This window comes from Gymnogyps californianus, chromosome 28, assembly GCF_018139145.2.
Source record: "Gymnogyps californianus isolate 813 chromosome 28, ASM1813914v2, whole genome shotgun sequence".
In the NCBI taxonomy this organism is placed as follows: Eukaryota; Metazoa; Chordata; class Aves; order Accipitriformes; family Cathartidae; genus Gymnogyps; species Gymnogyps californianus.
The window spans coordinates 2,630,478-2,657,711 of NC_059498.1; the positions used below are offsets into that span (position 1 = coordinate 2,630,478).

The 27,234-nt window shown below is 42.1% G+C and overlaps 1 protein-coding gene across 2 annotated transcripts in view; it reads left to right on the top strand.

Annotated features, from left to right (window-relative positions):
* Positions 1 to 27,234, top strand: part of MYO1D (myosin ID) — a 162,161-nt gene that overhangs the window by 48,840 nt on the left and 86,087 nt on the right. For both annotated transcript variants that reach the window (XM_050911627.1, XM_050911626.1), the window contains exons 12-16: positions 3,095 to 3,165; positions 4,915 to 4,989; positions 6,570 to 6,702; positions 16,183 to 16,349; positions 20,864 to 21,071. In XM_050911627.1, the coding sequence (XP_050767584.1) occupies positions 3,095 to 3,165; positions 4,915 to 4,989; positions 6,570 to 6,702; positions 16,183 to 16,349; positions 20,864 to 21,071 (654 nt within the window). The remainder of the gene's footprint in view (positions 1 to 3,094; positions 3,166 to 4,914; positions 4,990 to 6,569; positions 6,703 to 16,182; positions 16,350 to 20,863; positions 21,072 to 27,234) is intronic.

Sequence of the window (27,234 nt, forward strand, 5' to 3'; positions counted from 1 at the left end):
TTCTAAGCCAGCCTCTTCTAGCTTGAATTAAAACAAAGGACTTGATTTCATTTCATAACTTGCTTTTGTAGTCTGCAGTAGTTCTGTCCAAATACTATAAAGTTCAGCATAGATTAAAGCTGTTCCTAAAGAGTTAAAGTATGTGTGCTGATGTGTTATGGGAACAGCTCCCATCTTTCAGCCTGAGTTAATGCTTCACTGCTCCCCTGTAGAGCATGTTGGACACCGGCTCCATGTGAATAAGCTCTAAGGGGTTGCTGTGCCCTAAATAGTAGTGTCCTAGTTTGTGTACTGCATGTCTGATCTGCTGCTGTCTGCTTGGTTGTCCTGGTGAAGGCCAAACAAACCAGGAAAAATACTGGCAAACGCTTCCGCTACAAGTATTTGTGGCAAAACTTTATGTTCCTAGAGCATGGGTCGTCCTTCTCTGAATTGTCTAATGCTAGTCTAGATCTGTGCAAATGCTGACTATTCTGATAGTACTTCTGAACATCACAGGTTCATTTTCTCAGCCTCTTTAAGTTCTGATTTTTTTCAGGTGGTGTTATACTTTTAAAGGATCAAGTGCAGTGACAGTCTGTGAATTCCTAAATCTTCCAATAGTGGAAAGTTCTCGTTAGTGTCAGTCTCAACAAACTGATTGTGAAGAGAAGAGTATGAGAAGGTCCATTCTAGTCCACCTGACGTAGTACCTTCCAAGACACTAGGCAATAGTGAAGGTGTAAGTGACAGAAGAATATGGGACAAATGCGTAATGATAATTTGATATGCTCCTAGTCTCCAGTGATCTGCAGTCCACGAACCTCCTGAATCAGGGCTGGTGTCCTTAATAGTTTTTTTTCATGGTTTGTTTGGGGGTTTTTTTTGTTAATTGACAAAGAATTCCACAGCTTAGATACTCACGTGAAGAGCTCCTTCCTTCCCATTTTCCTCCCTTCTCCCTTTTCCCTTTTAGCTTACATCTGTTGCCTCCTAGTTCTTGAACAGCAAAACACAGTTCACTGTGTCTTCCAATACATCATCTCTATGTCGTTTGCCATCGTCTCCTGGCATTTCTTTCTTAACCTGAAGAGGCTTAGTTCATTTGGCCCTTCCTCCTGTAGCAGTCAGTCAGTACTGTTGGTCATTTTTGCCCTTCATCCAGCCTCTTCCAGTTCTCCTGTGTCATTTTTGAGAGGGAGGGTAGTTAAGATACTTGTTGGCTTGGGAATGGACAGTTTGGGGCCCATCATTTGCTATGAACTTTGATTTTTCTCTGTGTGTATTACTGTGTTTACATTGAATTTAATTTGCTGCTCTTTGCCATTCCTTTAGGCTCTCGTGTCTTCCTGCAGTTCTTCACAGCCAGCAATTGCCTTTACTTCCCTGAATAATTAAGTGCCATCAACAAGCCTGATCACCTTCCTATTACCCTCAGATTATAGCTCGTTTAAGATGATGTTAACAGTGTAGACCTCAGCGCAAGGCCCCGCAGAACTCCTGTTTCCCATCTTTCCAACAGTTATCTGTGTGAGGACCCTTCCTCTTATCTTTCATAGCAGCTTAGATTCTTTGAGTTGTTAGCGAGGAACCTTGTGAAAAGGCTCATAGAAATCCAAGCAGACTATCAACTGTATCAATACACTTGCGGTTCTTTTTTAATAATTTCAACTGATTTGCCCAGTAGACAAAAAGTTCACAGAGGGAAACATTCCTTAAAAAACCTAGCATCACGTTAAACCACCTTCCAGTCTCTCCAGGACTGGATGAGTTTTAAGCGAGAAGCTTGTGCAGCCAACCGTGTCCCATCTGGTAGCAACAGTTGCTTCATTTCATTATGGTTTTGCTTGTTGTATACCTCTTCTATTGACATGGTGGTTTGAGATGTACGTTTTGGGTGGCTGAAAAAAGACATTACATCCTCCATAGCTCCTCACTGGTGAACACAGCTGTAAAAAGAAAAATTACTTTGTTTTCCTGGTATGGCCTCGTTTCTTCATTTTCTCTGTGTTCCTTCTACTCCTTGGTCATCTATCAGCTCTGCAGACCCTGGCGTGCTTCCTGCTCCTGCTGTGCTGGACTTCTTGTACCTTTGTAACCTTCTGTGTACCTTGTTACTCAAACTTTTTGGTTTCCTCCTTGTGATATTTTTTTTTAATATTTTATTTTATTTTTTTTACATCTGTTCTGTCAGTTTGAGCCAATCTATTTTCTACTCTTGGACACAGGTGAAGTTTTTTGGAGGATATCTTCCTGCTTCTAATAATCTCTCCTGCCCTGCAGTTTAACCATGCTAATTTCCTCTTTAATTTTCCCAAGACTTTTGGTGGATAGTAGATATTTGCTCATAGCCCTCGGTGTTTTTTAAATGGTGCCCATGCTTCCTGCAAAGTCTTAGTTCACGTACCTGCCCCTTTTGGCTTAAACAAAAAACTTCATTTTTATCTTGTTCGCCTTTTTTAATTAAGCTGAGCCTGATGGATTTTTTTGGCGTCTGCTGCTCCTGAAGGGATGAGTGTGTTATGGCCACTGCTACTGAATGGCTGCCACGTGGGCGGTTGACATCTTCATTGTAGTGAAGGAATGTAATGGGAAGTCTGAGCTGAGAGCGGAGGGTTGGAGCTGTGACCACCCTGGGTGGATCTGCAGGGGTGGTCACTGTTTGAGGGGTCTTAGGTGATCTAGAGTGATTTGGGACAGAACAAGCATTGCTATTGTAACTGTCATATTTTGATTGCTTCATTTCTTTGCTGAGGAGTGATACTGCAATGGAAAAAAAATACAAAGGAAGACTTAAAGTCATAAATTAACTCCTAGGTGCAGTGTTTCTCTACATGCACAAATGTTCTTTTTGCATAATGGTGACTCTGAGATAGTATCGATTTTTTTAATAAAACTATAGGCTCTTGCAACTTGATTTTGTACAAATATATGTTCTTATAATGCCTCTGTGAAAAAATATTATAAAGCAGTGTTATAACTGGATATCACATCTACACATGCATATATAAAGTGGAATAACTATAGTTTCCATTTCTATTTCCAATGCATGTTGCTCTTCCATGAAACTTGAAAATCCACGGGTGGTGTTTTAATGTATGTGAATTTATTTTAGCTTTGTGCAACGGACAAAACGCTGGAGTTTGACAGAGACTTTCGAATCAAGCACTACGCTGGAGATGTGATGTAAGTTCCTTTCAGAAATAAAGTTGCACCGTCTATTTTTGTCTTTTAGCCAGCTTTGAAGTGGTACAATATTCTAATTTAATGCTGCTGCTAGTATGAACCAGAATAGCTGTCATACAGAATTACAGAGTGCAGCAGTTGCTTATCAATTAATTCTTGTGCTGGTTACTTGCTATACAGAATATGATTTTGTACTTGGAATTGAAACAAAAGGAGACTATGGGGGGGGTGAGGGGAGAGCAGTGCTTCAGGAAAAAAAAAGAGGGGAAAAAAAAAGCAAGCACTGTTTATGCAAGAAAGCTATACTGAGCTAATAAAATCTGGTTTAGACATCTGTTTAGTATGATTATATAACTCTCTGGCTTTAAATTCTCAAATCAGTTTGAGCAGACTCAAAATACAGGATAGTGTTAAACTGCAGTAAGTATCAGTGCAAGGAGCCTTCCCCGTTCAGGTTGGAAAGTTGTCTGTACCTGAAGCCTACAAAAATGTCTACAGTATGTGATAGTAATACGAAGGAAGATTAAGTAGGAGTGAAAGATGCCCGTATGTTAGAAACTGTTCGCTGGAATATCACTGGAATGATTTAATGGTTTAGGATTTGTGTAACTCGCCATGCCAGCAGAATCTAAAGGGAGTTAATGAGGAAATAATTTAGGATTTCTTTTAACTTGGGATTAAATTTACCTTTAATTTATAAGGGTAACCAGTGGGATCATACTGGAGCCCATTCAGCGCAGCTGGATTTTCTTCTGGAGTCTTTGCTGAGCGATTGCTGATAGACATCCCTGATTTCAAAGCATTTTGCCAAGGAGGAGAAAATACAAGGTGCCATATTAGTGGTTGAACCTTCTGCACTGCCAGTGGCTGAAAAATTTTATAAAAGAAAACTGAAATGTGGAAACATTTGCAGATAATATTTGAGCCTGAGCTGTGTTATGTGGAGCAGTAAGATTTGGGGGTGTCTCTCTGCAGGGATTTGAATGTTGTTGGGCTCTGGATCCCAGTGCCTGCCGTTCAGGTGCAGGCTGCCCTGGGGGGGATCTGAAGCTCAGGAAGCAACTGAGTGGGAGTCACTGAATGGGGAGATTTTGGACCTTTTCTTTGAGGACAGAGTGCTGTCTGTCTTGAGTCTTGGAGAAGAGATGAAACTCTGAAACAATAATCTTTCAGGGTGGTATTTCTGTGGGAATAGAAGAAAGAAAGAGTCCAAAATGTGTGTGTGTGTGTGTGTTGATTTCTAAGAGAGTTCCCTAGTCACTGGTTATAGACTGCCCTTGATTTCAGGCACTCTCCCACTAGAGAATATTCCTTGACACCAAGAGAGGGACAGACTAGACATATTGGAAAAGAAAACTTCATTTCTGTAGAATTTGATGCAAACACATGCTCTGAATGTGGAGGCAGAAGTCATGAGTGTAACTCTTGATTTTGGGCCATCTGCAACTTGCTCAAGGCCTGCTAGGTGTCTCAGCCATCATGCTCTTCACCTGCGTGGTTCAAATAGCTTTCTAAAACTAGATGTATGTTGTTCCTGCGCTGGAGGTGGAAAGCTGGGCAGAAGGATCTAAGTCTCACACAGTGCTCAAGCAGCAAATTAGCGATAGATTGGGAAACAGAGCTGGATTCCTGATTAGCATCTGCTGTGTCTGTAGGAGTGCAAAGATGCTGATTCCACACTGATACCAGCAGCTCAGAGAAGGACTTTGCTTCTTTGCAATTAACTCTATTTTCCTTTTTTTTTTTTAGTTACTCAGTCACTGGATTTATTGACAAAAACAAGGACACTTTATTTCAAGACTTCAAGCGCCTCATGTACAACAGGTAGGAATAAAAATTTTAATGAGGTGAATTTAAATCTGATTTGTCCGAATCCTTTTTTATAGAGTGGATGCTAGAAGAGACTAACGTTTTCACTGATGCTATCTTTCCTGTGTGTATAGTGCACATGAATAAACACATTGCTTTGGGATTTGATCTTTGATCTACTGCGACCCAAAGGCTGTTAGTTTGATTTTTCAGGATAAAGTCCTTATTCTGTATACATTATTTTTGTTCTGATATAACCTTTAATTTAACTAAATTTAAAGTGTTTGTTTGAAACCAACTCATTGTGCAATCAAGATAGCTGTGCAGAGATATTATCTGTGCTGTTTGATTTGTCATTAACCAGGTTTTTGATTAATTTGCATCAGTTGCAAATGTACCATTACTTATCTGTCTTTAATCAATGCTAAAGATACTGAGTAGCATTTGGTCAACAATAGGTATCATTGGCCCCAGCTAGAAGTCCCTGTTTTGAAAGAAAGTGTAAGGGTGAGGGGAAAAATGGGCAAATATTTGAATCCTTTTTGTATGTGCAGTGACATGAAAAATTTAAACCATCTAGTCACGTGTTGTAAATACTAATTAGGCAAGTAAAAGTTGCCTTTGACAAGAAAATGTGAAATCCTATCAAGATGTGTGTGTATATATAAGTGCCCCAGAAAGCTGTTTTCCTTGGCGGCTGGCATTAAACATGTTCTAATTCTTTTGTAACTGTGGCCTATCTGAACCTTTCAGAGACTTTGCTCAGAGGCAGAAGTCAGCATAAAATAGCCTGCAGCTGCATGGACAACTCTGTTTACCTGGTTTAAAAGCTAGTACAACTATTAACTTAGTTTACAGTCCTGTTATGTGTACTTGGTGTACTCCTTTGAATGGTCTTGCTGTTCGTGTTTTCAAGACTTCACATTAACCAAAAACCTGCAAAATATTTGCTGTATGGAGGTTTTATTAAATTTAGCCTCTGTTTTCCATTAAGTCTCTGGTAAAGACTGTTCACAAAAAACCACTTAATGGCATATTAAAGCATGTGATAGATTGGCTATTAGCTTGCTGTAACTGCTTTCAGCTTTTGTCTGTTCCCGAGCTCTTGCCATCCATCATGGCCATTTTACCTCACCTTCAACCCGTCAAGAAAATATAGGCTAAAATGGATAAATTATTTTATATATCAAGAATGGTGCAGAAATACAGCTTGAAGTCAGCTAGCAAGTTTCAAGGGAGGATGTTATGGGCTATGATCTTACTCTTTTTCTCTTTTGATTAAATTCTTTATGTTTGTGTCAGTAAGGCAGACTCTGCTTTTGATAGATCACTTCTGCAGGATTTTTACTATCCCATTACTGCACATCTTTATCTGAAGAGGAGAATGCGTTTGTCATTTTTCCAGAATACTCGGTTGTAAGCTTGAACCATATATTGTTCAAAAGCAAGAGATATTTTGCCCAGGAATGTCATATTGGTTTGGCTGATACATTTTGAGCTGAAAACACCAGTAGATCTGGATAAAAGCAAGCTGTTGAATTTTGAATTTAGTGGAAGTGCTGTTAGACTGTGCAATTAAAGAGACTGTCTTTTAGCTCTAACCCTGTGTTGAAGATGATGTGGCCTGAAGGTAAACTGAGCATCACTGAGGTAACCAAGAGACCTCTGACAGCTGCTACTCTTTTTAAGAACTCCATGATTGCACTAGTGGACAACCTGGCATCAAAGGTAAATATTTCTGTTTCAAAATCGACTCCAGCTTCTGATTAGTAGGGTGTAGCTTCTCCATGGGGAGACTGCCACCTTCCTATCACTGCAATCAGTCGGAAAGCCGAGCTGATCAATGGCAGATGAGCTTTGGTTGGGACAATGGGCAGCTGTGAAGATCTCATAGGAGAGTTAGCTGCCATCCCCGCATAAGAACGTGGATTTTTGTTTCCTCTGTGACCAGTGTATCTTTCACTTGTAGGAAAGCCAGTCTATCTTAGGTAATAATTATTATATCAAATAAATAATCATCTTTAACAAAGCCCTTTTGGCAGAGGGCCCAGAGGATGTAGTTTCACGGTGGAGAGGTTCTCTCTTTCTGGCTTTCAATGCCAAGTGACTTCCGTGAAAATACAGGCAGACCTGTGGGATTTCCTTCTTTCCTCCTCTTTGCTGTGTTAGAGGGTGAGAAGTGAAACCTTTTATTTTACTAAATAATTAAGTTTTATAGTAGAAGGTATTGCTTTGGCAAGCACCACTTTGTGTGAAGAAAGGTAGGTGAGGGAATGAACTGGGAAAGGGGCTGTTTGAACACGGTGCAGCCGAGTGGCAGGATGAGGCGAGCAGTGTGATCCCTCATGTGAGCAGAGATCACTGAGAAATATTTGGATGTTACTGATGCTGGGTGACCTTGCTGGACTCCTGGCATTTTGGTAGTGATGTGGAAGGGGTATGCGGCCCACAAGGGATGAACAGTGAGCCCAGAGTAATGGTATATGTTAACATTTAGAATAATTAAGCAATAAAGGGCAATGTGTTCTGACTGTCTTTCACTTTGTGGTAGCAAAGGAAATGTTAGTGGCCAAAGATCTGAAGGGAGAACCTGCACGCAGATGTGGTAAGGCTAGGAAAAGCTTTGTAGAGAGATGATCCTTTTTCTAATAAGCAGACCCTGTGAAGAGCAGAGCACTATTTGAATTTTTGCTTGGAGTGGCAGCCACATGAGTAACAAAGTCTTCATAGGTGCTGTATTGGTCAGAGCACGGTCATACAGTACTGGCTGTGCACAGGAAGAGAAAGCTATCCTTACTGGGACTATTACAAGAAATAATATATTGCTTCATGTTTTCCAGAATTAGGAGATGAAAACACGCTTGCTTTATATTTTTGAATTCTAGTTCTGGAGGGGATTTAATCTTCAGCAGTAAATCTGCAGGAGGGTGTGCAAGCCCGACCAAAGCCGTCTCTAGGTGCTAGCTGAGCTTCCTGACTGACAAATGCAGCCCCATAGCTCTCCCCAGTACTGTTTGACTAAGGGCTGCTAAGAGGATGCCCTTGTTAGCCCAGCCGAAGGCCAGGTCTTGCTTTAGGCAGGCACCATTAGTAGAAATTAGGCTCCTGTGCAGCCAGACAGGAGCTTTCCTGGATGGCAAATCATGAGGTGTTGGGGCTGGAGAAGGTGGCTGTAACCCTGATGGAAGGGAAATGGGGACAGACTTTAGTCTGACTTTCCAAGGAGTCAAGATTTACGTGGTCTGTCAGTCCTCCAAATAACTTGCTGGCTAGTCCTAACCTAAATTTGGTATAGAGATGTCAAGAAGCCAGAGAGGTTTCTCTTTGTTGTGAAAATGAGTAGTTGGGGAAGGAAAAAGATTCTGATTGATGCCGCTTGTTGTTAATGCAGTTCTCTGTCGTACAGAGCAGTCATGTTACCTCTTGCTTAGCCAAACGGGTAGGGAACCTGCCATGCCGCAGTGAGCTGTTTCAAGCAATACAGACAGAAACTGCTGGGGGTGTTGTAGTGGAGGGCTGTGACCAAGGAGGGATAGCAGGGAGCTGTTGGTGGGGAGGTTCAGCAAGTGTTCGTGGAAAAACTTCATTTGCTTGTTTATTGGAAAAATTATTCTAGGCCACCTGGTATTTGTAAAAATAGAATAGTCAAGAGAATGCCATGCACTGTGGTGGTTTGAACAGTTCCTGCAACTCACAGCTGGAGATGAAGAGTTTAAATCGCACATTATCCATCTTGAGCCAGTAGGTACCAGTATTCATCATTGAAGGCTGGCTGGCTTATGTGAAATGAATTAGTTTCAGTCCATTTATCATCGGTATCTCTGTCACAAATGCCAGCCCTTTCCAAGGATAGGCCATAACCAGGAACTCTTTCCAAGTCAAATTTAAGCTCATGAATTCACTAGGAGATTCCTGTGCGTGTCTCGGTATAGTCCTTTCCCATTCTTTACCTCCCCTAAACTTTCGTTGAGAAACTTGTATTGAAGATGTTGGGTTTTTCCTGATTTTCTGTTGAATAGCAATGGAGAAAATTGTCTTAGAGCATTGTATTTCCCAGAGAGTTATGGATCCCATTAAAGGGAAGGCTCTCATTAAACGGACGTGTTTGTCAGGACTTAACAAAGGCTCTTGCCAAGCAGGAAGGAGCCAAGGGATGTCTTGGTTGTGCAGTGGTTTATGGCCAGCTTTTAGCGTGATGGAGGGCTGGAACGAAGAGGGTGATATTTGCACTTTGGAGTCTGCTGTTCAAAAGTTTACATGGCTAATGCTCCTTGCAGAACAGTGTTTGTAGGTACTTAAGTTTGCAAACTAAGTTACGTAGTTGAGCTTTTGCTATTTTTAGTGGAGATCCTGGCTGTTCTACATCTTTAAAACCCCCAAAAATTTGGTGAGACACATCCTGAAGTCAAGCTTATGTTACTTTAAAGGGTCTAAATTTTGGTGTGCCCTAGAAAAGAGAGGTTGCTTAGATAAGGGTCCTGAACACAATCATTGTGTACTTCAAATGGTAAAACAGAGTGCAGAGAGATGGTGCTTCTGTTTGGCCATTCTGCCCTGAGGATCTCTTTGAGGTGACTTTTTGGACAGTTAATAACATGTGCATGGTATTAGCAAGCTAATAAGTGGGCATTCAAGCCATGCTTTGCTAGATACTGGTTATGCACAAATAAATGGGATACTCTGCCTCTGAGTCATTGCCGGTTTGGATACTTGTCTCAGCTCTCTTACTTCTGCTGGGGGCTGGAGAGCGGGTGAACAGTTGCTGTTCCTGGGCTGGTAAAACCACTGTCTCTTTTGGGGACACCACTCATTGCAGTTACGGGTACTCTAATTCTTCCCTTGGGTCGTGTTACTCATTTTTCCCGTGCTTAACTTGGGACTGGAGTTGCACTTCTGGGGATCAACAATGACAACGTCTACGTGTCTGACTGCGGTTTGGACCCTGCAGGACTTTTTTTGGGAAGCCTGTGGTAACAGCTGATGAAAACAGCTCTCTGAAAACAGCGTTGCACAAGCGCTGTTAGCTGCTGTGGTCTACGGATGTCAGAGGAATAAGGTTCCATAGGGAGAGGTAATATCAGTTCATGTTTTTCTCAGCTGTTTCTCAAAAAACCAAGATGAAGATAGGCTTGAATTTTGTTGCAGTTTGAGCTGATGATTTTTTATCATTACCGGAGTGTGCCCAGTATGTAAGTGCAGTCAGCGCCGCTTTTCTCATCCTGGCCTCCCATTCCACCTGGGCTGTTGTCGCTTGCTTAATGTTTCTCTGGAAACTGTTTTAGACCATATTTATGTGCTCTGTTTCTACAGTCCTCAAACAGAATGGCAGTCCAAGAGCTCTTCTTCATTGATACTCATTTGGCCTTCCTAGAAAGCTGCAGGTTTTTTGTCAGTATCAACTGTATCTTTAAACCTGTTGTTTGGGGGAATAGTCTCCAAAAATGCTAATTTGGTGGGCAGGAATAATAATAATAACAGAAACAAAGCTCAAAGTCTGGGAATAAAGTACCTGCAGCATTAGTTGGTTATTTAACTTTTCCAGTATTTAAAATAAACACCTTTAAAATTCTGTTTTGTTGGTATTCTGGTTTACATCCGGAATTCGGTGATGAAGCAGAGTTCTGTGGTCCCTGAGAGGAAGGGGCAGGTGGTGTGGTTATTAGCGTGTCAGATGCTTCCATTAGGGTGAGTAGCATAAAAGTGTTGTTAACACTGCAGGAGCTGTTCACAGGTACGGTTTTAACTTCAGCTTGTGTTTACACATGTCCATACAAGTATGAAGACTCAGGAAATATGTTTTTGGAGGATGCTAAGTTGAAGTGGCGCTTATCAGTACTGGTATCTCAATACTACTGTAATCCTCCAGACTTACACTGAGAGTCTTTTGGGCAGAAACCTCTGGTAGGTAGAAAAAAGTGTTTCTTTTCACAAACCAAACCAACCAAAACGAAAACTAGCTTTACAGAGTTGCCATGTAACATTTGTCAAGCACATGTTTTACTGCCCATGCTGTCCTTTTGAGGATTTGGTCTTTCTGTGATGGATTACTTTCGGTGGCTTTTCTTTTAAATGCTGACACGGGAAGTCCTTTGGCTGACATGGCTGTAAATGATGAGCTTCTCTAGGAACTCGCTCTGGACATGCATATCTCTCTCTTTCCCCCCCTTTCCCCCCCCTTTTCTTTTCTTTCCCCCCCTCCTTCTCTGTAACTCCTTTTGTCCAACTCTTCTTTCTTCCATATCTCTCCTCTCCTATCCAGGTTGACAGGCTTCATCCCTGGTAAGTTATAATGGCATCACTGTGACTGATTGGACATATCCAGCACAAATTTGTCAGTCCTGTGGCCTATCCCTTCTCTCATCTAACGAGCTATAAACCATGGAAAAGAAATCTCTCAAGGAGGAGTTTTAGGGTGCAATGACTTTAAACTGGTTTGTTTTCTTTTTAACACTTAAAAATCTAAAAATCGCTCAGCTTGATTTAAAAAAAAAAAATCAGTTGCAAGTAGGCATCTAAACAGCTTTCAGAACTGGGGCCTTTGTGTCTCTGTATTTCAATTCTTCCATTTATAAAATGCGGCTCCCAGGCTTGACAGCCTCATGGTGCAATAATGGGAGCTGCATAATTATCCCCCTGAAGAGCTGAGGCTGGTGGGATTGTAAGCATGGAATAATCTACTTTAGAATTTACCCTAGTAGCTGTCGTTGCTGAGAGGCTTTAATTACACTGTAATTGCACTGATAGATGATCTCCTGTCTGTGCAGGAACTTCCTATTTCTGTTTTCCAAAAGGAAAGCAGTGTCTTGACTTCTGCCTTTTATATCAAATGCAGATAGAGTCACTCCTCTTTGTGCTGGGCTTGAAGTCACAGATTTTTTGCATTGAGGTTTGTTACATTTTTGAATGGCAAAGACATGAATGACAACCCAAGCAGCCAGCTTTGCGGTGGTGAAGGGAGTGTATGTATTAGCAATAATGAATCGCTGTGGACTGGACACTATAATCTCAGTAATGAACAAGTGACACCATTTCCCTTGAGGCAGAGGGGCAGGATGCACTTTCTTGACTTCATGCTCCTAATAACTTTTTTAACTTGATTCCTGTGTTCTCAAGATGTTGCAGTTCTGTGGATCAAACATAGAATATTTGTGATACCAATTTCATCAAAGGATTTATATTCATCTTGACATCAGATGCAGCACAACGGTACTGAGGGCAGAGCTGGCATGGTCGGGCATCATTCTGATGTTAGGGACCCTGTTGCTAACACTGAGATAGGTCTGTCCTTAAGGGTGACTAACATGTGGATGGAGAAGTGGCCCAAGCTGAATATTAGCAAGGGGGGACAGGGAGAATTGCAGACCATTCACCTTCACAACTGCAGACTCTTTCATAGCTTCTAAGTTCAGGTGTAGCTCAGGGAGTTTCCTGTAACGCCTGCATTTTCCCTAAATGGCTTACTTCCAGTCATATAGGAGACTTGTTCTAGGAGATGAATGACCTGGCCTTCGTTTCTTGCCGTACAACTGCGAGATTACAATACAGAGCTTATAAATTGCGGGCATCAGGTCCAGCAAACTCCTACTCCTCATCAGTTATAGCTGCCATGACCACGTCAAACCTACTTCAACACTGATTTGAAGTTCAGAAGGGGCTGCTTCTACCTTCATAGTTTGACACACAATGTCTGAGAGAGCGTGAAGAGCGCCGATGACAGCTGCGTTCCCATGGCACAGCCAAGCTCTACAACTGAAGGAAAAATCATCACCCCTGCAGATTGCAAGTTCTGAGAGCTGGTAGGAGACTGTCGAGTGAATAAAGACCCTTGTAAACCTTCCTACCTTCAGTGCAGAGAGAATTTTCAGGAGAAAGCCAAAGAAGTTAATATGTAAATCTCTTAAAACTCTTTAAGTTGTACCAGCACATTATATTTCACCGTCCTCTCCTTAAGGAAAGGAGAACAAATAGAATAGGTATGGGTTATGTTGAATTACTGTGGTAGAAGAAAGTGCTCAGTGTGGTGGTGACCTCAGTAGAAGACCTCATGCAGAACAGAGCTGTTGCTTGGCTTCCTGGTGCCCTGGGAAGTTGTGTCCTTAGTGTTCCTTCCTTTTTTGAGCCCACTGCGCTCTGACGATACGAAAAGAAGAGCAGGGTGAAGAAAGCACTGCCCTACCGGGGCTCAGCCGGTTCTTTGGAAGCAGGGCAGTTTTCTCCACTGCATGCAGCTTTGCCTCAGTCTCCCTGGTAAGGAAAGGAGCCAAACAAGACTGAAAGAGCTATCCCTGCCACACTTCGTGGGGAGAGATGAAGTCACTAGGGGAGAAGGGAGATGATGTAAGAATGTATACTGCCCACACATCCTTCTGTGTACCCACGCGCTCCCCATACCTACTTACGCACTCCTGGGTTGCTGCATGGAGGGTAGGCAGCACAGGGATGCTGCCAGCTCTTGTATGGGTGGTTGCCTTAGATGTTGCTCGCCCTCTTCAGTGCCGTATATTCCTACCCCAAGGACGGCCCTCCAGGAGAAAAGCACAGCTTGATGCTACTGATTGCATGCTTAAGAAAGCAGGGAAACATTCCAGTCCAACAGCTTCCCCAGAAGATCCAGTGGCTTGTATCAGTTTCTAGGATACGAGGCTCTGCTTTTTCAAGGCCTCCATATCTTAGCCTATTCATTACTCATATTCAGCCTATTCATATTCATTAGTGAGTGGAAGCTCTGTGTGCCTGTCGTTAGTGCTGCGTACCTCCAGGTTATGTCAGGACTAGCCAGGATAGTCAAGGATGATCCTGTTTCTTCGATATTACTGAAGGGAAAATAGCAATTTTGGGCCTTTCATATTATCCTGAAATTAGGTGAGTGACATAAAATCATAGAAAATAGGGCTAAATCATAGACAAATCATAGACAAAAGGGCTAAAGAGGACCTTGGGAATTCATCTCCTGTTTGAGGGCACCTCTGCCTCTACCTTTCCTGGGCAGGTGCTTGTTCAGGTTGTTCCGCTCCAGCAATGGAGGTTCCCCTCCTTTCCGCAGGCATTCTGCGCCCATTCTTTGTTCTCCTGATGCCTAATTTGAATTTTTATACTGTAGTTAAAGCCGGTGCTTCTTTGTCCTAAAACTGAATATGTATTTTTCTTCATATCTACCCTTTAAGTGTATAAAATCTAACATCGGGATGGTTATGTGGCTCCTCGTCCTTCAAGACTAAAACCATATTTCCTCTGAGTCACATTTTCTGGGTTTTTGATCTTTCTTGTTCTTCCCTGAACTGACTCGCCGCCGTTTGCATCCCACTTGAACTGCAGTGCCCCAAACTGCATGTAATGTTCAGATAAGTAGAAATCTGTTGGGTTTTTTTGTCTTACAGTTTTCCTGTTCCTGTGCCCCTTCCTTAGAAAAACATGAACTTGACTCATGTTCAGCTAGAACTCCTAGATCTTTTTTTAGCACTAGTGTCAAATCAGCTTTTCATTCTTTTATTATACACCTGTTTCTGCCTAAATGTGGAACTTTGTATTTGTCCTCACTAAATTACCTTTTTTTTTCCAGACCACTCCTTGCATTTGTTAACGTTGTGGGTTCTTGCACTCTGAAACTGTATATTGCCTACAGATTTAGTACCCACGTTGTAGTCCTTCATTCAAATCACTGTTGAAACCATCCGGTATTACTGGAACAGAACAGACTCCTTTGGAGAACCCTTGGGGTTTCCCTTTTGAGAAGGAGCCTCTCGGGGTTACTCAGGGCAGTTTTACAGGTGGTTTCACAGCCACCTGTTTCATCTAGTCCAGGAGAAAATTGCTGAAATTTCATTCTTAATTATCAGTTGTGATTATGAAAGGTGACATCTTCTAATGTTAAGATTTCAGACAGGCTGCTGATCTCCCTTTATGATAATGTTAGCATTGCTGTAAACTGATTTTTTTAAATGCTCCAGTTTAAGTGCATCTTTGACATGTCCTCTGAAGCAAGTCTCTGGACATGCTGTGACTTTCTGAGCTGACTGAGATCCTCATTTGAATTCTCTCCTTGGCTAGTGATGAGACTTGGTGGGCAGTAGGCTCTGCCAGGCTGCAGAATATGCCGCTCCTTTTGCAAGGGCTACTTAAAAAATAATATATATTAATGTTACAAGAATACAATTTTACCTTGAAAAACTAAGGTGGGTTTTTATGATGCTTATTAATTGCTTTTCCCCCCACTAACACAGTTAGAAGTGGGATAGCAAGGGCTAGCAATGAAGAGAAAGAAATGAATGGACTTCAAAACCCATTGTGATGAAAGCATATACATTTAAAAGACTTATAGCCACCCTTTACAGGCTGGGGCTAGTTACAGACCATGTTGGCCTAAATGAAAGTTGCCTTTAATCTCATAAAAATAAAAGTAAACATCAAAAACAGTCTAGCAGGACTGTATATGGGGTTTATCTCATGGGTGCAGGCTGGCTGGCGGTGAAAGGTGTGTGACCCTGTGGGACTCTCACCTGAATGTCCAGGGTCAGCCCAGCCAGCTCGGGGCAGGACCACCCGGGCTGTGCTGGGTGGAGTAAAGCCACCGGTCCCCGTTCAATGTTCTCTGCCGCCTACAAGTCCAAGGTGGTGCAGAAAGAGGAACTCGCGTGCTGGTGGCTTGTGTTTGTCCTGTGGAAGGTGTGGTGCTTGTGGTGTTGAACTGGGATGGAAGGTAGCTGGGTTTTGCCCTGCACAGGGTAGTGTTCAGTGATTTCCATCATTCGAGCGTGTTGCTACAGGCTTTAGAGGACTTGATTCAGCATAGTTTAAATATTATGGAGTAATCCATGCTGCTTTTAGATGTTGATACTGGAAAAGCCGTATCCGACAATCAGGGCAATGAATTACATTGTTCTATCTTTTATGAAGACTGTTTTTGTTATTGTCAAAGTCTGTAGGGAAGGGGGATCTGGAACTGGTTCTGATATACAGCAAAGGACAGTCGAACTCAAATGAGTAACACATTGATCCTGTAACAGATGTCGTTGCAGTGCGCTAAGGGGAGGAACATGTTATGTGCAACTCCTGTTGTTTCTGTTCTAACCTTATAATTCCCGTTAAGCAACCAGACCTCATTCAGATGACTGGGGTGGGCTGACATCTCAGTCTTTTCATGAGGAAACAGTTGTGTCTGCATAGACTTTTTTCTTTCTGAGTGAAACTCAGTTTGATTTGTCCCCTTAGGAACCCTACTATGTCCGTTGCATTAAGCCCAACGATAAGAAGTCACCACAGCTTTTTGACGAGGAGCGTTGCAGGCATCAGGTTGAATACCTTGGCCTTTTGGAGAACGTGAGAGTCCGCCGAGCAGGCTTTGCCTACCGCCAAACATACGAGAAGTTTCTTCACAGGTAAGAAGGGTGCTGGCAAGTGACCCAGTTCAGCTCTTTGCAGGACAACTCGGACGCTGTAATGAGGTGTGGGATTTGGCTGTCTCTTCTTGAGTGAAGAGTAATTCTGAAGTCCTCTGGGCTTGTGATCCTCACTCTTGAGCATATGGGTGGTGGTGTGTTTGGTTTAATATCTGCTGTTGGGTATGATAAAACATGAGTCTAACAGGGACTCTGGTTGCTCTCATTTTGTGGCAGCAGATGTGTTTAGAGGTGCATATGTGGCACTCAGGCTCAACTTCTTTTCTGCTAAAATTCATTTGCTGTATTACTCTCTGCAGCAGGAACACGTAATGAGGTTCTTCCCCAGAGCATAACCCTAAAACCAGAGCTAATTAACTTCTGTTTTCTCTCTGAACATTGTCTAATTGTTGCAGCGAGAGAGACAGACAGACATTGTGTGTCTTGGGAAGTGCTTGATGGCACACAGTGATATTATGCGTGTGCAGGAGGAAACCTCTGGACTTTAAAACTGGGAGTCTGAAAAAGGCATAGTAACGTGACCCCATTAAAATGTGGTTTTGATACTTCTTGCCCTCTTAATTCCTACCAGATTTGTGACAAATGAAACATTTTAGATTGAAATTTGTCTTACTGCTTCAGTAAATTAGCATGGGTACTAAGAATTCAACCTCTTGCTGATGAAATAGTGAATTGATTTTGACTTCTGTTATTGAATCAGGTGAGAAAAAGGCCATGAGGGTAGAAAAAAATTAAACTATTCAAGCAGGTGGGATGTCATGCGTTAGAAACAAAGTGCTGTTGAAAGATCTTTTGCTGTTCACAGTGGAGATTTGCCTGGATATTTCATGATACCTGAAGTGGAACGAAAGGGTCTGGCGTACTAAATGCAGCCTACAGTGCTGTGTATCAGTTTTCTTAAACATTATGCAGTGGTTAGAGCGTGCTTTCGCCCTCGCATGTGGAATTCATTACAATTTACTCTTAAGATTTGTGTAATTACTGTTAATATAAACAGCTGCTTTCTTTTTAATGAATGTTTGATGAGCTCCTGTAAGCTTAAGACCAGAAGTGGTGTTTACAGCCAGTAAACCAAATTAGCACATGGCAACTGGTACAGCTTTCGGGCTATTGTAACATTTGTTCTGCCGGACCCTGGAGTAGGATTAAACATCTACAGTGTAAGGTATCAGACACTGTATTTGCGTATTGCGGTATTGCTCCGAGTCCAGTCTACACTGACTTTTCTAAAAAAAAAAAAAAAAACAAAACAAAACAAAAAAAAACAAAACAAAACTAAACTTCTGGCCTGGATACTGTTTTTATTTTTTCCAAAATTCTTTGTTCCTTGTCTTTGGGTGAGACATACCCTCTTACAGGGGCTGAGAGATAGGATTTGTGGTACAAGCCGCACATTTTTTGAGTGGTTTTTGAACAGGGATCACAAAGGATTTCTGTTCCTTTATATTTAACAGGCTTATTGGGAGAGTGGGAACGTGGAGGAGACTCTAGGTCCTTCAGCTCTGGACTCTTGCACTGCATGTGGGCCACGTTTTAAGATAGATCTAGAGTAACTCAGCGAGAGGCGATTTTGGGACGTAACTTTGTCATCTGTTTGCCTACATTTGCGAAAGATACTATAAAAGTTCAGTCCCACAAACAGATGTTTAACTCCCTTACAGGCCCCTGAAGCTTTCAGGTTTTCTGAGCACAAAACAGATACCTGTGTTTTATTTTGCTGATTCCTCTTAGGGAAGTCAGGATGTATATATCAGGATATAGATAGATAAGAGATACATATATATATATATATATATATTAAAAAAAAATGTGAGTGCATGTATGCCTTTTTTAATATATATGTATGTACGTGTGTATATAAAAACATATAAAAAATAACTATCCTTTCTGTAGAAAGAGTTAGTTGCTATTTAGCCCTAAAGTACTGTAAGGTAGTTGATATCTCATATCTCCCAGTAGGAAATGAAGCGAAGCACAGTTAAGACCATTAATAAATGTCCTTTTCAAGCTTTCCTTGAAATGAAGAAAACTTTTATTTGAGCTCTGTGCAAACCAGTCTGCCCTTACCAATTTGTAGAAAGTAACAGCTAAATATTTTTTTGTTGGACTAAGAGATGTTGTGCGTTCACTTGGTAACTACATCTTCCAGTTGTGTGAAATGTCAGGACCATGCATCTTAAATAGATGTGATGCATTCTTTTGTTTTAATATATAACTTACTATCCAAAAAAAGCTGATTGGATTTCAGAAAGGGGTATGTGTGCGGGGCAGGGGGAAGAACGGCGCCTGCGAGGCATCTGCAGGCATGGCCACGTGTGAGCGTAATCCAACACTTTCACCATGAAGGCATCCACATGCCTATTTCCAGGCAATGTTAAACATAGCATGTAAACGACACTGAGATAGCTGTGAACCGCACAGTGGTAAGAGAAGAGTATGACCCAGCTTCATGTGCAGACCCGATATTCTTCATTAAAGCTTCATAATTTAGTGGCTCGCAAAAATCTTGGTTCTTAGGAGAGCTATGCTGGGAATTGTAAACTCTAGTAGCAACCTTGTGCATGCTGGGTGTTTCTATAGCTAAGTATGGAGAAGAAGGAGGAGAAACAAAGGTGGTGCTGAAATGGATGTTTAATGTATAAGTGACCTTGAAAACTGTCAAGGTCTCTAGGCAGGAGAGGGGAAGGGTTGTGGTGTCAGTGGGCAGATTTATTTTGGGTTCTGCCTCACTATAATTAGCAGCGAGGTTGGGATTTTGACTCGCTGTGGCATCCAGGTCATGCTCTCTGCTGCAGAGAAGGAGTTAATGGCATTGCACCGCACGTGCCATGGGAGGAACAAAAGGACTGCCACAATATTCCACCGCCGGTCCCACCAGCTGTGGGCTAGGAGGGAGGTGGTCTGTTTGCCTCGGGATGTCTTTAAATACCATAGCCTTGGTTTTGTTGTAAAGCACGAAGAGAATTTAACATTTCTTTTGGGCAGGTTTTCAGTTCTCTGACATCTTATCCCTTTTTTTTCTGGCCCCATCGGCGGAGCAGGCCTGTTTAATAACGTATGGGTTCGCACTGCCACTCTGCTTGTCCTTTTTTTTTTTTTTTTTTCCTCCTGATGTAAACGTCTCAAGGTGGAAGATTTTCCCAGTGAAGTAATTATTGCAGGAACATTTTCCTGATGAGACTAGGAAAGGGAAACCAGTGTAAAATATTTATGTCCTGTGTGTATGTGTATTTGAGAGAAGGAATGCTTTTGCCAGCCAAGTATAAATGCAAAATCTTCTGTTGTGAGTCTGAGGAGGGTTTTTTAATATGCCTGTTTTATTTATTGGTAAGATCCCTAGTCTGCGTGCTGTAACCCTCACGCTGATGGTGTTCCCTGCTTAGGCACCATGCGCACCTCCATTTTTTTCTCCTCTTCAACAGCTTATTCAGAAAGGCTAATTTGATGAATGAAAGTGACAGTGTGATGTATTTCCATTCAGGCTTATTTTAATCTGTTTAGTAACTCCTGCAGTGCACCCACTCCCTGGTAAAAAGGTTTATTGCTGTGTCCATTTAGTAGTAGCTGAAGATTCTGAATGTCTAAAACATTGAGATTGATGTTTGACTTGGATTGTGGGCTTTTAAATAGAGAAGTGGTTAAGATTGCTGCATGCTTGTTTTATTTAGAACATGAATGCGGGTACTATTACAGTGAAAATGTCTATTACATTTTTGATTATGTCCATAAATCTTATGCAGAAAATTCATTGGTGCTTTTTGCAAACATCTATTCACCTAATCAGCACTTTGCAAGGCTGGTAAATCTTACAGAGAGCTGAGTCTGATCCAGTTACTTTCATGTTTGATTTGTAGTTGTCTTAGTTCCAGTCTGCATTCTCTCTCTTAGTGTGAAAAGGAGTTTCGAGAGTAAGGATGGGAGGGAATGCTTGAACAGCAATTACAGGCAGTAGTGGTGTTTGCACAAACTGTGGCAGCCAACTGTCCGCTACTTTGGTAAATAATAGAATTTGTTAGAAATGGCTACCAAAATGAACAAGAAAAATTATTTGCAGAATTTTTAAATCTAGGTTTTCTGATAAAAAAATTGATTACAGTTGGCTTCTTACACAGAATGTGAGCAAACCAAAGCTTTGCTTCCTCGCAAAAAAAAAAAAAAAAGAAAATTGAATGCTGAGAGTGAATAATGGAACTGCCAAATCTGCAGGAACACAATGGTGAGGTTCATCGTGTTGCATCAGTTTGGTGTTGATGAAGTGAGCTCCTCACAATTTTTTTTTTCCCCCAGCGTCTCACAAAATCATGCCTCTCATATTCATTTTCCTTGGATTTTGAGGATCACGATTCCTACAGAGGATGTCTTGAGGCTCTTCTATCTATAATCAGTTTTATTAGAATTTAGATCATAATTATTTCTAAAACGTGTTGAAGGTTAGCCTTCTTGAGAACCTAGATGACAAGTTTACGTTTGTAAATTGTACCTTGTAATTCCAGGTACAAGATGATCTCGGAATTCACTTGGCCAAACCATGACCTCCCTTCAGACAAAGATGCTGTGAAGAAGCTCATAGAGTGTCATGGATTTCAGCACGATGTTGCTTATGGCAAGACCAAGATTTTCGTCCGCACGCCTCGAACTCTGTTCACCTTGGAGGAACTGCACGCCAAGATGCTTGTGAGGATTGTCCTCTTCCTACAGAAGGTAAAGCTTAGTTTACTGCATTAAAAACTCAGTTCAAGTTCCTTAAAACACCTTTGCTCCCTTTCAGGCTCACTTGCAAAAGTGGCAAGTCTGCACAAATTCTAGAATACTGCAGTTTGGTTACTGCTTAATTTTTTTAAAGCTCTTTCAGTAGTGCTCTCTGTAGCTGCACTGAAGCCTTGTGGTGTGATGCACTGTGAGCTGTAGGACCTATAAAGATTGTTGGTTACTGTTTAAAAAACTTGCTCTTTACTCAGTGAAAGTAGGCTACCTAGAAACTTAGAACTTTTATGGATGAATGTATAAGAGTGATGCACAACGGATGTTGAGACAGGCTTACATGCGTAAAAGTTTGTTAGTAGATCCGTAGCTGATGGCATACATCAACTCTAATGGTAAAACTCTTGGGGGTGCAGGGAAAGGAGTGAGAGGGGAAGACAGAGTGAGAAGAGTGACAGGGAAAACTTTCCCCAGAGGCCAGCTAGGAAGAGAAGGGACAGGATTCCCAAATGAGCATCCTCCCGGAGCGTTCTTTCTGGTGCCGCATGTGGTCTCCCTCATCATACTATTCCATTAATAATTATTGAGTTTTTATCAGGACGTGTGCGAAATCCCTGTTGTTTTTTCTTGCGATACTGTTAGTGCTGACTGGAGCATGCAGTGACTGGGGGCAGATGCTCGTGCATATTGGTTTATTAAGCTTTGAGCATCCATATTATTGAGTCCCCTAATGTAAACCAAAAAATACAGCCGAGGGATACAGAAAGGAGGAGTGATTTGCACACTGGTGGCAATCACTTACCATAAGAACCTGCCATACCATGCAATATTGGGGTTTGCAGGTGCAAGCGTAGGTTTACAGCACAGGAACAAAGGAGAACACTGCTGCAGAGGCTCTGGAGAACACTGCCCCAGCAGCTTGGGTGAAAGGGTAACAGAGGGAAGGGCAGTCTACAGAACAGAAAATAGAAGGCCCTTAGCATTACAAAGGGTAAGACACCTAAGGCACTGTGCAACAGGACCTGTGCACTTGTCTTTCCTCTCTGAACATGGGATTTGAGCTCGCGATCTTTCTGGTTTTACCCTTAGGATAAATAATTTTACATTCTGTGACTTCAGGGCAAACACATTCTCAGACTTTGCTTACGAAGGTACTCTTCTAAGCCATGGGAGTTTGTTGTGACTTGGCTAGCTCCTAAATCATTTAGGTGCTTTTTGGGGCCACAACAACACAACAGAAGCTGGTTTTGTAACCTCAAAAGCGACATACACCGGAGGGGATAAAATACAAGAGCTGGTTTTAGTACTTGCTGAAACCTCTGTTCTGTGTGAGTGTGATCTGTCTAGCAAAGAGCAACAACTTCTGACTTTCACAGCTGCAGAAATGGTAGAACTGACTTTGTTCTAACTAACAAGGATTGTTGAGTAGGTCAAGATTTTTAGAAATGTATTTCTTAAAATGCATTTTTTCTTTGTCATTCTTGGAACTCAGGAAAGAACAGAACTTCTGAAACCCTTTTTGCCCGTCAGAAGTAGAAACTGCTGATAGATGGGTATAAATACTTCACAGAGAAAAAGTTTGCTCTAAAGCTATGCAGTTAACATAAGTTTGCACAAACTTTCTAAACCCGATGGACTGAATCACTTTTGGTGAAGAGTAAGACCCTGAAGGAAAAGTTATCCACTGCAAGCTTTAATAGTTTTGCAAAACACTCACTTTTCTTGTGTTTACAGTGCATTTGATCTGATTCCCTTTCTGGAAAGCAAAACAATTTGACCGGTAGGGAGGGAGAAAGTGTCAAGTCCAGGGCTGCATCTCTGTTGGTATTTGTTGTGCCAGATTGCGTGGTTTACCTTTAGTAAGGAGTTTTGTAAGTTTTGTATATATGTACATGATTAGTTTTTCTGGAAATGCAAAGCTCAGGCTGCTTAAAGGATGCAGGACCTGCCTGTTTCTGAGCTTTGGGGTTCAGTGTTTTCTTTCCTTTTTTTAGCACTGTTCTGCTTTCCCTGCTGATGAGCTTCACAGCAGCTTTCTTGGACTACTTGTCATCTTCTTCCAGGTCTCTTCCCTGGAAATGGCAGCATACTTTTCCAAAAGCTTATTCTGTCTTACTCTTTTGGAGTGAAATGGGGCTGATCTGTGGGGCCCCTCTCATACACCTCTGTTAGGTTTTTCTGGATTATTAGTTGCCCTTCCACTGTGCTCCCTCTGGTTTCTCGGGAGGAGTGCCCCTGTCTGCAGCCACTTTTCTGAGCATGTTGGTCTTATTTGGTGCATTCAGCGAGTTCACTGGGTCATGCCATTAATCTGGAGTCTCTCTTTCTTCCCATAGTGGTATGAGGCAAGCTAATGAGTTCCTTGTTGAATAAAGCTGCAAGGGGGGCACCTTGCTCCCAGGTGACCCCAGTTTTCCTATTAAATGTCTGAGGAATGGAGAGGTGACCTTTTTTGAAATTGAAAGGTGCAGTTACTGAAGAATAATTTAAAAGACCCAGGCTGTCTGTGCTGTGGAAACAGATGATGTCTCACTGCAAGGTGAACACTGAAGCTCCTCCTTCAGATAAAATCCACCGAACAGTGTGAGGCACAACTTTGACAGCAACATGTCAGTTTTTGTGAGTTTGCTGGCCTTTTCTTTAGATGGAAAGTTCAGAATTATATAGTCTGGGCTGTGATGTGGACTGGGCTCAACAACCTTGGAGAAAAGCAGGGCTAAGGATTTTTTGCCTCTAGAAGGTAAGTATCTGGTTAGAAATAATGGGTCAACTCTCTGGCTCTGTGAGGGGTTTTGCTATAGTGCTTTTGTGTGGCATCGGGCATGCTGGATTATATATAGAATAACTACAGTGCTTTTGGGGTTTCTCTTGTTGTGACAATCAGCAAAAGTGACAAAAGTTAAATTGCTGGTGCACGTTGTCCTATGGCTTCACAAACCTCCCTCTCCTATTTTCTCCTCTCCCTGGAGTGGAGAGGGACTAATATAAGTCTACATGGAGGCGTCTCTCTTCTGCACAAAGTATTGAAATAGGACAGATGGAGTCATCTTTTTGTTATTTCTCTCTGAGAAATCTCTAGTGAGATTCTAATTTAGCTAATAAAAGATTTGTGGGGAAAAGACAAGCTCCTTCTCAAGTGCTCAAGGTACTGTAGACTTTGAAGAAAACGGGATGGCCAGAGCTCCTTTTCTGCAGCTCAGCCCCGCTGTGGTTCACCTGTATCTCTGTTTATACTCACTGAGTGTCCTTCAACCAGATTCTAAAATGCTTGCAAAGCGAGGGAGAGGAGCTCTTTATAGAGTCCTGGAACTTGCAACTAAAGACAAGAAACACTAATGAGTCAGTAAATGCTTACTAAACAGCTCGTCAACAAAAGAGCAGGTATTGGGTTGTCCTCTGCAGGTATGTAATTAGTTACCTTGTACAGTGTTAAATCTATCTGGAAAATGCTTGAATTTTTCTTCCATTTTCTGTATTTCTCTTGTTTTACTGTTAGATCTCATTCTCAGCTCTGTATCAGATCACTCCTGTGTTCATGCACCAGCCGTGTTCTGCTGCCAGTAGATGGGGCAGTTGGAGACTGGCAGTGCTGAAAACGGAACAATCAACACAATAAAAAATAGAATCAGAATAAGGATCTGAAGAGGCCCTTCTCTGTGCTCTGAAAACATAAAGGCAGTTTTGCCTGTATCTTAATTTCTGTTCTCAACTTGCTTTCAATTGTTCATTAAAAACTCGCACGAAAATTTAATTCTTCCTCCTTTTTCCTTACTTTAGTTTTGCCTATAAGCATCAAAAGCTGACTAAGGCAAACTGATTACATCTAAAAGGAAAGAGAGAGATTAACTTGATTTTTTTAAAATAATTGAGCCTTCTGTTGCATTGGAGTTCCTCAAATTTGAATTTAGGAAAAGGAAAAGACAACTGGAGATAAAATGTTGTTGTGACAATAGGCACTTGCGTGATAAAAACTGAGGGAAAATGTAAGGCGTAGCCTTAAAAGCAGCCGATCACAGGCTGGGGTCCAATAACATTTTTCTTTGCACAGGAATGATTTTAAAGGAAAGAAGAATCTGCATTTAGCAGTTCTGTTTCTTGGTAGTTTTAAATGTATGTCTTCATTTCTAATGATATATATTGTGTGGTTTATTGCTCTCATACAAATCACAAGACCTTCAAAAAGAGATTCGGTAATTATCTTAAGAGCTTCATCATGTGAATAACCCTTAACCCTTAAAATAATGCTGGTTCCTTTGTTTAATGACAATAAGAATTTGCTGCTTATGAGTTTGGTTAAATTGAATTAAAACTGACTGCCCATTTAACTAGATAATTTTACTTTCTTTTGTTCCACGTCTCCGGGATGTCTTCTCCTTTAGATTTATCTCCAACACTTCTTTGTCTTCTGCGATAAAATGTTAGTGAGATTCCAGGCTGTAATTTTACTTCAGACCAAACCAAGTCAGTAAGCAGATGTGATGTGATTTTACTGTGGCAACTTGCTGGCTCCAGGAGAATTTAGCAAGTGAGAGCTGTGTCCGGTATTAGAAAACCCATATGGCAGTGGAGAGACATCACTGTCGGAGTCAACTCGAATGGTCATTTTAGAAGCACCAGCAGAGAACATCGCTTCTTTTTATGTGGTGCATTTGAATTTATTTACTATACCTGTGGCCTTGCCATCTATATGATTGTCTTCATGAATGCAAGTGGAGCGGCTCTAATGTTAATAACAAAAATAAAAAATAAAATTAAAAAAAGCTGCCATAAAACTCCGTTGCTTTTTCTGCCCTTGGAAACGTTCCCACATACTCATTAGCTTTGCAGAGTAGTGCTTTGTTCAAGAAAAAAAGCCCAGCCAGCCGGCACGTGCGGTATGCAAAGATGATGTATCTTGTCAATATAATTCAGTGCACTATTTCAGTGTAATTTTATCAGCCCAGTACAGCTGCATATGGTAATCACTTCACTAAATCTTTACTGCCTAATGCAGAGGAAGCAAGAATTGTCCTTGCATTGCAGCCCAGCACCTCCTCGGACAAAAATCCTTGTGCAGAGAAGCCCCCTAAGCCCAGGAGGTGGGTGCAGCTGGGAGGAGGCAGCGCTGGCCCCGGTGCCTGCCCTGGGTGTCCTAACGCGTCCTCGTGGCTCGGCCGAGCGGCCCCTCCGTGCCCGTCCTCCGGCAGCGTGCCGTTTGCCGCGGGCGCTGGGCTTTGCAGAGGCTGCTCTCGGGAGAGCTGTCGCTCGCAGCCCCGCAGCTGCAATCACCATGGCAACGTTCCCTGAACCCCGGCGGGGAAGAGCAGAAAAAGAGAACCATGGCTGACTTGTCATAATTTAATGTTTCACCTTCCCTTTATTCTCCATCCCCATGAGTCCTTGAAGCACGGTGCGCTGGGAAGCATTAACCACAAAGGGAAGCTTTCACTCTGACAAAGAAGGCGTTTTCATGTCAGATTATGGCCGGGCAGCAGTAATCTGATGAGGGCTTCGGTTCAGTGACCCAAATAAAAGATGATGCAACGCGTTTGCCATCCGGACTCAAGGCATTTACCATCTTGAGGGAATGTGTTCGTGAAGTTTTGAATATAAGTGGAAATAGGTATATAATTACATGTGGATTTGTACCATGAGCTGAGGCTTTGATCTTGAGAGGCTTTGGCAGGGAGAAGCTGTGAAAGGAGATGCTGTAGCTCCTTCCAAAGGAGCAGCATGTGGGTGCTGTGAAGGACCAAGGGAAATGCAGAATTGGATGTATCTGCTGTGTTGACAATGCCACTTGCCGGTATGGCCAAGCCGATTTCTTAGCGGACTGATCCGACTGCTTCTCCCACGCTGCTTGCCTCCCTTGGGCTAGTAACATCACTTGTCTGCTTCCAGTGAATGCATTGAGGCATCTCAAACTCAAAAAACCAAACCCTAAACCCACCCCCCAAAAACCCCCCAAACCCAAACAAACCAACCCACCTGTTACCAAAACAAAAAAGAAGAAAAGAAGCTATTTTCTGCAAGTTTAGCTCCACAGCCAGCTCACCTTCCTTCAGATGAACAGCTGTGCTGGTAAACGGAGAGTCCGGGACAATGCCCATGGGGGAAAGCAAAAAGGGGAGAAGTGGATGCCACCCTTTCAGCAGCAGGCGCAATGGGGCACCTGGATACTTGC